This window comes from Suricata suricatta, chromosome 10, assembly GCF_006229205.1.
Source record: "Suricata suricatta isolate VVHF042 chromosome 10, meerkat_22Aug2017_6uvM2_HiC, whole genome shotgun sequence".
Classification (NCBI taxonomy): Eukaryota; Metazoa; Chordata; class Mammalia; order Carnivora; family Herpestidae; genus Suricata; species Suricata suricatta.
The window spans coordinates 95079546-95095160 of NC_043709.1; the positions used below are offsets into that span (position 1 = coordinate 95079546).

The following is a 15615-nucleotide window of genomic DNA, read 5'->3' on the forward strand; positions in this document are numbered from 1 at the left end:
AGTGCTGATAATTTGATCATTTGAAGAAGATAAGGCTTTGAGAAGCACACTGTCTTCAAGAAGATGATTTTGGCACTTTCCAGAGATGAAACCTTTTGAGGCAAGTTGGTCATCCACACATGGCTAAAGATGAGTCAAGAAAATTTTAATAGGGGGAGTTATCCAATCAGGTCCTGGAAAGGGGAGGAGAGACTGTGACATCTGCACACATCACTGGTTTCTTGTGTAAGAATTCCTATCTCAGGAAGCCAATATGCACAATCATAATAGGGTCACAGTAAATAACACCATCGCAACCACTGACTGTTGATTTATGGAAAAATCAGTTTTAGGGATTTGATGCTAGAAGAGAAAATCTATTACAAATCTTTATTTTTCATTATTATAAATCATTATTTTTCAGCAGTGAAAACTAGGGTGCTTCAGTTTTATTTTCAGTAAAAATCTATCTCATGGTAAAATGATATTAAATTAGCAGTCATATAACAAAGAGAATATTTCTGTATTCATTTCCATAAGACTGAATTACTTAGCAATCACTACTTGTCGATTTCTTCTTTATGAATTGCTTTTCCTTTCTATTTTCTGTTGATTCATTAGGAAACTTCTTCAGTGTTGAACAAATTTTGTCTTGATTATGTTGTGCAAAAATAACTGCATTTGTGGACTTAAAACGAGATTTTTAGATCCCCTGTGCTGATCTATTATTGGGAAAATCACTTTACCTCACAAAGTTTATTTCATTAAATATAAAGTGGAAATGTTTTTAGAATTTTATTGTTAGCTGAAGTGAGGTATATATGAAATTAGTTTTATAATCTAAATCGTGAAATAAATATAAAAGACATTAACAATATATTTTTAAAAAGAGTTCAGTGATTTATTTTAAAGTTTATTTATTTATTTTTGGGAGAGGCACTGTGAGTGGGAGTTATGCAGGAGAGAGGAAGAGAGAGGGTACCAAGTAGGCTCTGTGCTGTCAGCAGGGCTGGATCACATGAACCGTGAGATCATGACCTGAACAGAAATCAAGAGTTGGATGCTCAACTAACTGAGTCACAAAGATGCCCCTATTTATTTTAAAATAAGAGACCACAAAAAAGCATAAACAACTTTTTTTGGATATCTGTATTCTTTAATAAATTATAGGGAGGCACTTACTTAGGAAGGTGTGGATATTGCCAAATGTTTTTTTATGATGAGTGCCGATATTTAACGAATGCAATTAATAAAATAAGTACATAGGCAAGAAATGTGGTTTAGGACTTTAGTTAAACAATTAAATGTTATTTAAGTCTTGTTACTACAGAAAGAAAATGTGGTTAATATAAAAAAGTCAAATGATTTTGGGGACTAAGTTGTAAAATAACGACGCAACACACATCGTTTTGACCCCTAGCATCCTACAGAAGTGCAGTCTAGTTCAGGGGTGAATGACAAGTTTCTCTTTCAATGTTATTACTTTAAAGAGACTGGCTACCTGGAAAGTGGGTGTTGAAAGTGTTCTCCCTTCAAATCTGCAACCTAAGGGAAAGTGTCACGTTAGAGAGTGAAGAAGGAAAAAATAGTATTTATTTGACATTCTTGTTACTGTTAACCTGATTTCTTAACCTTATTTTAAATCTTACTTCTCTCCATATTTTTTCCTTCATCCCATCATCTGTATCACAAAACTCATAACACTGATCACAATATGAGCAGATGTTTCAAAAGAACAGAAAAATAGCATGGCACAATATCTTCTTCACAGTTTTTTCTTTTTTTTAATTTAAGAATAGGAAATGGGGGCTCCTGGGTGACTCAGTTGGTTAAGCACTGGATTTTCAATTTCAGCTCCGGTCACCATCTCATGGTTCGTGAGATGGACCCTCGAGTCAGACTCCATGCTAAGAGTGGAGACTGCTTGGAATCCTCTCTCTTTCTCTCTCTCTTTTTGTTAAAAAAAAAAAAAGAATAAGAAATAATCATGAATCATAACATGAAATTGAAAATAATAATTGCTAGGACCTGTTTCCATGGGTTACCAGAGAACAGTAGCACCCCATTAATTAATTTTTGACTTGGGAAGATTTTCTTTTCTAGGCTCTCATGTGTTTTGTTAATTCTGAGGAAATTGCAGGAAAAGTCAAATGAGGAACATAGCCTTTCCTGGTAGATCTGAGTTCCCTAGGGTACACAATGAGCTATTTCTTTTCCTGAGGATTTTGAACAAGCTCTTAAAACTTATCAACAGGAAACAGATCATGAGCACTGTAAGAGCAGGAAGAATGAGGAGTGTAAGGGGAGCTTTTACTTTGGAGACATAGTGCTGATAAAATAAGTAGAATGGGCTAGTAGATTGTCTTAGGTTTGACCTTAATATTTGGAGAATCAAATACTTTGTAAAGGGATTCTTGTCATTTTTGAAGAATACAAAAAACATCATTGTCTTATTTTAAATGTACATAACTTTTTTTTACAAGGTTCATTGTATGAGTAAATTTTTAGAATCTAATCATATTATTCTATCAATATTACTATTCAAATGTTTTTCTTTTTACACACTTAATGTAAGTTAACCATAGCATATAACAAAGCTTCCTTACATTTATAGGACAGGGTTTTATGTTTCTTTTTCTCTTTTTTCTTAAGGCTCTCTTGGATTTCAATGAGATGGATGAAAGATATCCAATTTAGTATTGGTGGGACCAACATATAAAACTTGTTATCTCTGTGCCAAGGCCCAATCCTTTACCAGTGCCTGGCAAAAGACCTTGAAATTCTGGGGCAAAAGCAACCTGCAAGAAAAAAAATTCCACTCGTAATATCTATGTGAGAAGCAGTATTGCCACTGGGGAAATTTTTAGGCTCTTATACCAGCCGTGCTGTAGATAAGATTCTGGTTTGTAAATACTGCATCACTTATTGATAGAGTGACATCAGCCAAAGGATGTTTGCCTTTTGCTTCATTGTACTTTTTCCTAAAAGAGTTATTAAATGCTTCCTATCCTTTCTCTAAACATAGTGCCATGACAATACTCTGCAAAATCTTGAAGACAAACAGTCAAATTGTTATTGTTTCTCGTTCATTCCAGGTTATTATATTCAACTGCCAGCTGTCAGCTGTAACAACCAAACACAGGATTTAACTTATAGTGTGCTATTTTCCTTTTCTAGGTTCAGCAGAAAATTAGGGAAAAGTCCCTTTTATTGAAAGGCCCACCATTTAAACTCCAGGTCAAGGGTAAAAAACAAAACAAAACAAAACAAAATAAAACAACCAGAGATGCCTGGGTGGCTCCGTTGGTTGAACATCCGACTTCAGCTCAGGCCACGTGATCTCATAGTTTGTGAATTCAAGCCCCGTACTGGCTCTGTGATGACAGCTCAGAGCCTGGAGCCTGCTTCGGGTTCTGCATCTCCTCTCTCTGCCTCCCCCTCTCAAAAATAAATAAACATTAAAACCTTAAAAACAAAACAAAACAGAACATGAAAACATGCTCTTCCCATCCTTAAAGGACCTTAACTTCAGAGGTCACCTTTTACATTAGACTTCTAGGTTCATGTAAGTGATTTCCACTGCCTCAGTGGGTTTGTTTTGTTTTACTTTATTTAAGTGGTGTCTTTATTGTAAAGAAAGAAAAGAATCTAATGTAGCTCAGCTACTCCTTGTGAAAAATGAAAACTTAAATAAAATTATATTGAATTTAGCTGGTGTTTGATGAGAATTTACTGTGTAGTAAGTTATTCTAAGAGTGATAAACAGAAGTAATGCAGTAATAATTAGTAAATTTTTGTTTCCTATAGATCACAAGATATTTCTGTATCCTGTACCTTGGGAACAAGCTGACTTTTGTACAAGGAGCCTACAGACCTAGGATTCAGATTGTCTATAGATTTCTTTGAGAAGATTCATTAACTTTAAAACAGATATTCTGTCTAGACAGTTGCTGATGTTTTATATATGAACTTTATCTTCTCAACATTCCTGTACCATGAGCAGGAAAACGGGTCATTGTTATCTGGACTACACTCATAAGGTTGATGCCTATAGATGACTGGTAATTTACTCCAGATAAACTATTATCTGACACTGATACAGTGTCAAACTCTAGGAAAGACAATAGTTTCAGAAATTAACATATATTAATAATTTAATTCTCAATATTTTAAAACAAGTCCTATTGCTGTTTTATAATGAAAAAATTGAGGCACAGAGAGATGCAGTTAAAAGTGCTGGAGAGAGGCGCCTGGGTGGCTCAGTCGGTTAAGCATCAGGCTTCAGCTCAGATCATGATCTCATGGTTCATGGGTTTGAGCCCTGTGTGAGGCTCTGTGCTGACAGCTAGCTCAGAGCCTGGAGCCTGCTTCGGATTCTGTATCTCCCTCTCTCTCTGATCCTCTCCTGCTCATGCTGTCTCTCTCTGTCTCTTAAAAAAAAAAAAGTGCTGGAGAGTTACTTCTTCAGAAAAGACATCCAGATGGCTACCAGACATGAAAAGATGCTCAGCATCTCTCATCGTCATGGAAATGCAAATCAAAACTACCATGAGATTTCACCTTACACCTATCACAATGGCTAAAATCAAAAACACAAGAAACAAATAACTGTTGGCAAGGATGTGGAATGTTCTTGCACTGTTGGTTTGTGGGAATGCACACTGATGCAGCCACTCTGGAAAACAGTATGGAGGTTTCCAAAAAGTTAAAAATAGAACTACCTTATGATCCAGTAATCACGCTATGAGGTATTTACCCCCAAAATACAAAAACACTAATTCAAAGGGATACATGCACCCTTGTGCTTATAGCAACATTATTTATAATAGCCAAGATATAGAAGCAGCCCAAGTGTCCATCAATTGATGAATAGATAAAGATGTTACACACACACACTGGAATATTATTCAGCCATAAAAAGGAATGAAATCTTGTCCTTTACAATGACATGGATGGAGAAAGAGAGTATAATGCTAAGTGAAATAAGTCAGAAAGAGAAATACCATATGATGTCACTTATACATGGAATTTAAGAAACAAAACAAATGAGCAAAGGGAAAAAAATCGAAACAAGCCAAGAAATGAATCTTAACTATTGAGAGGAGACTGATGGTTAGCAGAGGGGAAGTGGGTGGGTGGGATGGGTTAGGCCGATGATGAGGATTAAGGAGTACACTTGTGATGAGCACAAAGTGGTGTATGGAACTGGTGAATCACAATGTTGTATACCTGAAACTAATACTACAGTGTATGTTAACTCCACTGGAATTGAAATTTAAAAAAAATTAAAAAGTGCTGGAGTGTTAACCTTGAGAGTTCCATCCTGTGAGTCCTTTGATCTGTGAGTAGTAGGGGCAGTCAGCAAGAGGAAGGAAGGAAGTTTACAGCAGTCCTTTACTGGAGATGCCCTCACACTGACACCCTAACTATCCTTCTACTTATATGAAGTGCTGGTAGTTCAAGTGTCTAGTAGAATTCTGCAGTCCTGAAAGGGTATTGTCTTACAAGTAGCAGATAGCTGTCTGTCTTCTTTCTAATTTGAAAATCCATATCTTTGTCCTACCATCCTACAGGCTCAATAGCAGAATGCTTGGAAGCCCAGAAAATGCATAGAACAATCTGGTAGGCAGAGACTTTAAAAGCCTACATTTATTTATTTATTTATTTAAAAAAATCAGTCAGCTAGAAATACATCACTTCCCCAGGGGCTTATAGATTTTTATGTGGAGTGTATAGTCACTCTAGACTAGGAAAAAAAAGGCACAAGAACATGATTTTTCTTCAGTTTGTTCTCAGTCTTTTAGGATTTTATCTTCGGTAGCTCTAAGTCGGTTTTATTCTTGGCAATTTACACAATGTCAAATGAAGGTCTGGAAAGCATTGAAGACAATTGCCAAGTGTAAATGTAGAGATTGGTTTTAAGTCCCAGGTAGGTAGTTTCAGAGCCCCCACATAGGCGTACTTCACTTGTTCTTTGGAATTTTGGGGCAGGCTTTCCAATGGCCTGATCAACACACTATTGTAATAGATCGCTTCAAGTATGATTTTGTTCAGATGGAGGATCCTAATGCATGCTTCTCACAGATAAAATATTTCCAAGTTCTGCAGGTAGAGGAAGAAAGGAACTTGTCCTTGAGATATCCACAGAGCTGGTCAGTTGATTGGAGTGTCTCTATTGGTGATCTGGAGAGGCAAAGTCAGTGAATCTGCCATTAGGCATGGAGTTTACGGAGATGGTCTTGTGAGTAATTAATTAGAGGTGGGTAGCTCTTTGTTTTGTTTTGTTTTAATATAATATCTTCCTGTGGCACCCTCCTTCTTCAGCAACAGAGCTGTTTTCTCTCAATAAAAATAGGCTACTATAATACCAAAACCCCTCTTATTAAAAGAAGAGACACAAAAATTGGCTCTAACTTGGGATTTCTTTCCTGACTCTTAACTCTCAAAATACTAAGGCATCTATCTAATCCTATTCACCGATCTCCCTACTTCTATCTAAAAAACTTAATATTGAAATTGCTTAATAATTACCATAATCTCTTTCTTTTAGCACTCTAGCCATTAAATGATACACAGGAAACGTCATGATAATTATAAATATTGTTCAGAGTTAACGCTAATGTGCTAGAGGATGACAGCAGTAGGCCATGAAGCTACTCTTAAAAGATCTCAGCTTTGATTACAATGAAAAGCCTGTGAAATATCATGCTGCTTATGTCTTCTGGAAAAATCTGAGGTATAAAATAAAATGAACTTCTGAATTCCTACATGTTTCTCATTTTTCTTGTAACAATTCCCTCAGACACTTACAGGTCAGGGCGAGGGGTGGAGCCATCTTGCCAAAGCCAAGATCTGCTGATACTATTCTTAGACAGTCCCACCCAGTAATCATTGCTTCCTTTCATCCTAGAAGAAATAAGACCTGAACAGTGAACTAGAGGGAAAACAACAATAAACTATGATGAAATATAAAGTGTGGTGTTTTGCCGAGATGGAAATTAACTTGAGAGAGAATCAGATGGTTTAAAAAGAAAGGATGGGGTCTTAAGGACCATACGGAAAATAAGCATCTGGTATTTTATAAATTAATTTATTTTTGAAAGACAAAGAAAGAGCACTAGTGGGGGAGGGGCAGAGAAAGATAGAGAAAGACACAGAATCGGAAGCAGGCTCCAGGCTCTGAGTTGTCAGCACAGAGCCCAATGAGGAGCTCGAACCCATAAACAGTGAGATCATGACCTGAGCTGATGCTGGACGCTTAACCGACTGAGGCACCCGGGCGCCCCAAGGATCTGGCATTAAAATAATCTTAACGGATTCAGAGATTGGCAGATAACCCTTGTCAAAACAAGGTGTTATACTTAGCCCTCATAATTAGGAAAAAGAGACATCTGAGACCACATAGGTCATTCTTTCCCAGTATACTTCAAAACAAGAAATAGTTTAGAAGATTCCAGAGACAACTTAACTGTAGGGATATTTTGTTAGAAAAAAACATTACCAAACATCACCAAATTTGCACAGAAAAAAATAGTGTATGCCTATGATTGTAGTTGGTTCAATTTGCCTTGGTTTAGTGCATATCTTTAACATACCCTTAAATTGTTCTCTCATTATTCTTGGAAACTTGAACTTTAACTAATTATTGAATATAGCAAGTGTACATTTTTAATAAGGTCAGCAATGTGTAACTATGTATTCTACTTCATACATATTTATGGGTAAAATGATTTCAGGGAAACCTGTTTGTTAAGATGGTGGTAAACTAGGCTTAATGTCAATTAAATATTTCATTTAGCAGATGCTTATTTTCATAGATCTCCCTATATCATGATATCACTTCCCTTTTTATACTTCTGCTTTTTCTTGGTAATTACAAAATTGTGATTGGTTGTTATACTTCCCTAAAGCATTGAAAATTAATCTGAAACATACACAATTATAATATACATACATCTTGGAGTGGATTAACAGGTCATGAAATAGTATTTCCTTTACAGCCTCTCCTTTTTGATTAACAAAGGAATACAGCTAATCTATTCTCCTTGATTCCTGGATAGCTTCTTACTTTTGTTTTGTTTGTCCAATTAAAGGGAAAACAAATGTTGGCAATTCCCATTTTGTCTCTTTTAAGTCTTTATTATGTATAACAAATATACTACAGTTATGGAATATTAAGGAATCCTGTCTTATTAGAATCAGTCCTTTCTTTTAACATATCAGGGTATTTTTCAAAATGATACAAAACCATGAGATAGTGTTTACCATTTCCTCTTTGCTGTCTGTTTGTAGAAGAGTAGATCCTTTCTTCAAACAGTACTCTTTACTGATGTGCCAGATTTTCCATTGTTCAAAGACATGGTAACAACTTCCCCCATTTTGAATCCAGTTGTATGGACAAGGGTTGCAGGTATGGGCTTTGAATATAAACGTTTTACTTTGTTAAATTTATCATAAAAATATTAGTAGCACATCTCATCAGAAGAACCTTCGTCTCACCCCCATGAAACTGAGTACTCTAACCAAATGGTTCATATGAGGCCGTATTTACCTCAGTGAGATTTATATAATTATTTCCAAATGCAACAGGTCTGTAAGAACTAGTTTAAGCTAAAGTTAACTTTGGGGGGCCTAAGTGGCTCAACTGACTAAGTGTCCAACTCTTGATTTTGACTCAGGTCACGATCTCACGTTCGTGGGTGTGAGCCCTGATCAAGCTTCGAGCTGACAGTGCCGAGCCTGCTTTGAATTCTCTCTCTCTCTCTCCCTCTCTCTCAAAAGAGATAAGCAAACTTTTTTTTTTAAGTTAAAATTATCTTCGGAATATCTTTTCCCAAATTGTTCCTCTTCTATAATAAGTGAGGTGAGCTGATTATTTTTTTATAAATATTTTCCATCATTAGGTTGACACCATTTTGGTCTTCATTTGTTTGCTTATTGTTTCATGTCTGTTAATCTCACTGGTCCAATCTAACTGGAAATATACTGGACCATTAGGCATGCTGAGTAATACATTTCAAGTTGATGTTTGAATTCTGAGAGTTAAACATGAAAATGTTTCCTATGTAAGGGAGAGAACAAACATTTCATCCCACTTTGAGGGATGAGTTTTAAAAAATGTGAGTGAGGAAAATGAAAGAAAAACTTAAGTGACCAATAAACTTATTTCAGAACTTGGATATAACTAAGAAGCTATATTGTTTGATCAGTTTTATGAACGCTGTCTTAAGAAAGAATGCATTCACAAAAGAAATGTGCTCAAGAGTATAAAAGGGGAACTGAAAAGCAAGAATTTGACTGTTTCTTGCACAGTTTTATAGAGAGAATGACACTGACATTTCTAGAACTCTAGTTTCTAGAGAGAGGCCTTCTACTGAGGGTCACGAATAGTTCATTACCAGTTTCCATGGACCAAATGTTGAGTTATTTAGAGCTTCTCCGTATCCTTCATTTAGAACCTATGCTAATCAGAGTCTTGTCTCTTGTTAAAGTTATAGCCTGAGTGGCACTGACAATGGCAGTTAAAAGGTTGGAAGATGTGTTAGATTTGTAGGTCTCCAAAATGGATATTGTCATTGCCTCAAGGTTGGTGGCTCAGAGGTGGGTCTAAGTCATGCTTGTGAAAGTCTGATATATTTAAAACACGGTTGGGCACACAGTGATTCTGTAAACATTTATTAGACTAAATTTCAGTCAGAAGGAGCTATAGTAGATTTTTGACCTCTCTCATTTGTGATTACTTAAGTGGTATCCACTACTGGGATAATTAATGCCAATTAAGTAACCATAGAATATTTGACAAACTACAAAACAAATAGAAATAGGTTGCTTTAGGTTTAAAATGCTTGTAAGAGGGGAGTGGCTGGCTGGTTCAGTCAGTAGAGTGTGACTCTTGATCCCAGTGTTGTGAGTTCAAGCCTCATGTTAGGTGTAGAGCCTACTTGGAAAAACAGTGCTCATAAGAGAGGTAAAAGATAAAACTGAAATAACTTCATAGAATATTTAAAAAGATCTGAATTCTCCATTGCATAATTCTATGGTAAATACTCTCTCTGATTTCTAAAATGATTTTTCTGTTCAAAGGGATATCTAAATTTGAATCCAAAGCAATGTCTCAACTAAACATATTGAAGAATTTAGAACTATAATTAAAAATACACTTATAGATTTAAGTGATTGGGTAAACCATCAAACACTGCTTTAAAAAAAATCTGATCTAATCATTACATCTCCTTTTGAAATTTGACTGTATGGTTTTCAAATCAGCATTTCTTGGGACCTCAATATTTTCCACATTCTATGGAAATATATAAATAAGATTGAACTGAAATGTGGATCAAAATTATATCCCTTCTAATTTAAAATTCCAACTGTAGTTCTGCAGAGAGTTAAATGTGTGTCACTTTTTCTTTTAAAGAATTGGTGACTGCATTTGTATCTGCACAGTGGAAACTGATTTAATATCAGTTACCTGAAGTGAAGGAGTTTTGCCTCAAGGTTTGACAGTCTTTCATCTGAAGCTTATGGTTTTTCTTCCATTGTGTGAAATTCAACAGTGCTTTCTCCTGTTGGATGAGTTTTTCTTGCTGTTTCATCACAATAGTGGACACCTGGAACACTTCAAACAACAATAAGCATTCCTAATAAAAAAATACTAACAAAATTTTCAAAGTAATTCTTCCATACAGACTAAGGGCAGCTACAAATTACTGATGATCTTTGTGATTTTTAATGTGCATTAAGTTCTTATTTAAAATTTACACTGTTCAAGAACCAAAATCTTCAAAGGATACAGAGCAAAAAGCCTATTTACCACCCAGTCTCCTCATGTACCCAACTCCACTTCCCCAGAGCAGTCAGGTTTACCAATTTCTTTTTTCTTCTTCCACATATATTCTGAATTTTACAAGCAAATGAATATAAAATGCCCTCTCTTCCCTTTGTACAGAGGATAACTGTCTGTTTATATGGTTTTTCACCTTTTATTGTACCACTGAAAATATATTTTGGGGGCACCTGGGTCGCTCAGTCAGTTGAGCACCTAACTCTTGGTTTCAGCTCAGGTCATGATCTCATTGTTCATGAGATTGAACCCCGCATCAGACTCTGTGCTGGTAGCATGGAGCCTGCTTGGGATTCTCTCTCTCCTTTTTCTCTGCCACTCCCTCACTCATGCTATCTCTATCTCTCTCAAAATAAATAAATAAACTTAAAAAAGGTAATTATAAAGTACATTTTGAACATAATTCCATATCAGTATAAAACGCTTCCTCGTTCTTTCATTATAACTGTATTGAATTCCATTGTCTGGATATATCATGATTTATGTTAGTCATTATTGACTTTTAAACTATTTGTAATCTTTTGTCATTACAGAAATAAATACGGTAATAAAGAACCTCAGTCATACAAAATTTCACACATATGCAGGTATATTTTTAAGATAAGTTGCTAGGTCAAAGTTTATGTACATTTAAATTGTATTACATTTTTCCATATTCCCCTCCATATATGCTATTTCAAATGGTATCTCAATATTTGAATTTGCATTTCCCTTTTTAATGGTGTTGAAACTTTTTCTCATACATATAAATGTCAGTTGTATTTCCTTTTCTATGAAATGTATAATTATATATGTAATATGTATAAATTATATTTTTATTGAATTTCTAGTCTTTTCTTTATTGTTTTATATAAGGTGTTTATTGTGCTGAGAATTCATTCAAACAGGCCTGGGATCAGGCTGACAGTGTCTATGAAGTTCTTGCCTGGAATTGACCTCTAGACAATGTATGAGACATCCGATGAATAGTGTAGCTTTGTAATCATCACTCGGAGCAGTTGGGTACCAGATTCTATTAGATTGTCGACATTGTTTACTGATGCCACATGATTGATGATTTGCCTCTATTAACAAAGAGATCCTGAGAAGGCTCTGCTGCTGAAGCTCATTACCTTACAGAAATATGCCTCTGTGATCAGCAAATATAAAAATGCCCAAGCAGGACTCTATTTTGGGCTCCCTGGTACCAAAGTATTCTGTGTACACATTGGTAGTTCCTGACTCAGGAGAAAAATTGTGTTCTGAAAGGATGGTTACTGAGGGAGCACAAGGCACCTGTTTGTACCACTATCCGGACCTTTCATTGTAGTACATATCTTTAACTAATTTATTTTTTAAATTTTAAATGTTTATTTTTGAGAGAGAGAATGCGAGCAAGGGAGGAGCAGAGAGAGAGGGAGACACAGAATCTGAAGCAGGCTCCAGGCTCTTAGCTGTCAGCACGGAGCTCAATGCGGGGCTTGAACCCACAAACTGCGAGATCATGACCTGAGCAGAAATCAGAAGCTCAACCGACTGAGCGATGCAGGCGCCCCTAAATGTCCTTACTTTAATGAGGCTGTTAAATTGTATCCTTTTCTTATAATAAACTATACATTTGTAAGCACAGGCATTTTGGGTCGCATGAATCTTCTTCAATAATCAGTCTTGTTTAACGGGTTCTGTTAGTGCACTGGTATTTCAGTAAACTTAGCGTTTCTATGATACGAGCGACAGTTACACTGTCCCAGTGTGTCTTCTGACTTTGCGTGTGGCGGTTTGCCCCACATACATCAGATACTTTTTTTTAATTTTTAATTTTATTTAAACCCAAGTTAGTTAACACATAGTGTAATAATGGTTTTAGGGGTAGAATTTAGTGATTCATCATCTATGGATGGTACTCAGTGCCTATCCCAACAAGTGCCCTCTTTAGTGCCCATCACCCATTTAGCCCATCCCCCACCTAACACGCCCTCAGCAAACTGTCACTTTGTTCTCTGTATTTGAGAGGCTCTTATGGTTTGCCTCCCTTTCTGTTTTTTTTTAATCTTATTTTTCCTTCTCTTCCCTTACGTTCATCTGTTTTGTTTCTTGAGTCATTTTTAGTAAAAATTTTACACTTGGGATTATACTTTTGTAAGTATATTTCAGTTTTATGTATTTGGTAGCTCGAATTTATTTTGTTGGAATTTATAAAGTACGACTTCAGCAGTTTTCTCCCAGATGGTTACATTGTCTGTGGTCTCATATCATTTACTGATTGAAATCCCTCCCATTCTCTCTCTCTCTCTCTCTTTTTTTTAAGTTTATTTATTTTGAGAGAGAGAGCATGTACATGTGTAAGTGGGGGAGGGACTAAGAGAGAGGGAGAGAGAGAGAGAGGATCCCAAGCAGACTCTGCACCATCAGTACAGAGCCCCATGTGGGTCTTGAACTCATGAATCACGAAATGATGACCTTAGCTAAAGTCAGATGCTTAGCTGACTGAGCCTCTCAGGCACCCCCCTCTCCATCCTATTTTATTTTATTTTATTTCATTTTATTTTATTAATGTTTATTTATTTTTGAGAGAGAGAGAGCGGAGAGAGAGCACAAAGCAGAGAGGGACAAGCTAGAGAGAGAGAAAGAGAGACAGAATTCGAAGCAGGCTCTAGGCTCTGAGCTGTCAGCACAGAGCCTGACACAGGCCTCAAGCTCGCAAATGGTGAGATCATGACTTGAGCTGAAGCCGGACCTTAGCTGACTGAGCCACCCAGGCGCCCCAGTCTTCATCCTCTTTTCATTCCCATCTTTAGCTTGCTGTAATTTCCAGTAACCATGTGGATATATTTCTATTATTTTAATTACATTCAATCCACCTGCTTCTCTACTCATGTGTCAGGACCACACAGCCTTCGTTATTTTAGATTTATAATTTTATTTTGATATTTGGTAGGGTCGATCTTTCTTCCATTTTTACATTACTTTTATATTATTTTTATTGTTGTTCTCTCCTTCTCAGTCTGCCTAGCTTTTTAGGTTAGTTCTTTTTAAAAAATCATATGATAAAGAACCTATCTATTTTATTTTATTAAATATTTTTCTTAATATGGTTATTCCTTTCCTTTATGCCATTTGGTTTTTATAGAATTTCTTGAACCCGCAGCTTAATGTTTTTGATCAATTTTGGAAAATATTCATCCAAGTCTTAAAATAATACTACTTTTATCGAACTATCTCTTCTACTTTTGGGTCTACTATTATGCATATGCTAATTTTTCTTAGTATGGTCTAGGAATCTTTTCAATATTTTGCTCAAAAGCTACGGAACAGATATACAATGGATGGTTATGCCTTGTCCATTTGCGGTTCAAGTGACCTAGACTGTTAGTGGGTTGGATTATGTTCCTTCTTAGCAAAAGGCTGGATGTAACCAGAGTGGGGAATAGGACAGTGATGTTATTTATTTTATTCTATTAAAATATGATGTGTTTAGAGATTGAAAAATAAAATGTTCTTTTTAGGAATTTGAAGTATTATTCTAAAGTTTTGAACTTGATGAACTTTTTTTGAGATTAACTATATGCTTGAGGTTTTTGCTGTTTTGTTTATTACTAACTGAAAAGGTTTTACTATATCAAACTGTAATAAAACTGGAGAAAGGGAAATAAGACTTTTCTTTTATCCCCCCCAAAAGGGAAGCAACATACAGTATCTTTACTGGTGTTGGGCTTGTAATCAATATGCAACAAGCAAAGAATAAAGATTAAACAATATATTTATTTGGGAGAATATAAGACCAATGTTTTTAAAGCCCTCCAAATAAAAGTATCCTATAATTGTATAATGTTATATGATAAACCTAATGGATAAATTAAGAGCATGAAAAAGGAAAAATAAATGAAAAAGTTTTGATTTTTTAGAAAATACTTTGCCCTATAGAGTTTTTAAAATAGAAAGAAGTTAGCATAGGTTGTGGAAGAAAAAAACAGAAAATACAAAATAGAAGGAAGAAAGCAAGAAATTACTTCTCTTACATTTAAACCTACCATTCAAATAACCATTGTTAACATTTAGTTTATATCTATTAAAACTTTTTTCCACATATGCATGTAAAATGTATCTATTTTACATATTTCTATAAGACTCTATTTTTCCATAAGTGACTTTTAAATTTGCATATTTCATGGGGAAATATTGTATAGCCATATCTCCATATTAATAGCAATAGTTCTAGAAGATTTCTTTAAATTACCACAGTGCATCCTCTTATATCAATGCACATGATTAATTTTACCAGTTATTTTACTGTCAGAGATATATGGATGCATTTATAATGGTATATAAGGAAAATTTGTACTTAACCCATGCATTTCTTAAATATTTATTCTTACAGTGAAAATTTTCATGGAGAGAATATTTAACATACTCTATTAAGTGAAACATGGTTAAGATGAGATAATTATTAAAATTTAAACATGATTAAGGGGCACCTGAGTGGCTCAGTCGATTGAGCGTCAGACTTTGGCTCAGGTCATGATCTCATGGTTCATGGGTTTGAGCCCCTCATGGGGCTCTGTGCTGATAGCTCAGAGCCTGGAGCCTGCTTCTGATTTTATCTCTCTCTCTCTTTGTCTGTCCCTTCCCCACTTGCAGGCTGTCTCTCTCTCAAAAATAAGTAAACAAAAACTATCGATAGAACTCCCTTATGATCCAGCAATAGCATTGCTGGGGATTTACCCAAGAGAGACAGAAATGCTGATGCATAGGAGCACATGTACCCCAATGTTCATAGCAGCCATGTCAACAATAGCCAAAACATGGAAGGAGCC

At 35.6% G+C, this 15615-nt stretch overlaps 2 protein-coding genes across 3 annotated transcripts in view; one reads left to right on the forward strand and one right to left on the reverse strand.

Moving 5' to 3' along the window:
* CLEC1A (C-type lectin domain family 1 member A) overlaps positions 1 to 15615 on the forward strand; it is a 65330-nt gene that overhangs the window by 23011 nt on the left and 26704 nt on the right. The window contains exon 7 of one of the 2 annotated variants that reach the window (XM_029954689.1): positions 3787 to 3798. The exons of the other annotated variant lie outside the window; for it this stretch is intronic. The gene's annotated coding sequence lies outside the window, so the exon portion shown is untranslated. Of the gene's footprint in view, positions 1 to 3786; positions 3799 to 15615 lie in introns of those variants that run through there. 2 annotated transcript variants of the gene reach the window in all.
* Positions 5611 to 15615, reverse strand: part of CLEC9A (C-type lectin domain containing 9A) — a 14729-nt gene continuing 4724 nt past the window's right edge. The window contains exons 3-6 of the mRNA XM_029955549.1: positions 10451 to 10597; positions 8228 to 8396; positions 6790 to 6885; positions 5611 to 6162 (exon numbers count right to left, since the gene is read on the reverse strand). Of these exons, the coding sequence (XP_029811409.1) occupies positions 6030 to 6162; positions 6790 to 6885; positions 8228 to 8396; positions 10451 to 10597 (545 nt within the window). The 3' untranslated portion in view covers positions 5611 to 6029. The remainder of the gene's footprint in view (positions 6163 to 6789; positions 6886 to 8227; positions 8397 to 10450; positions 10598 to 15615) is intronic.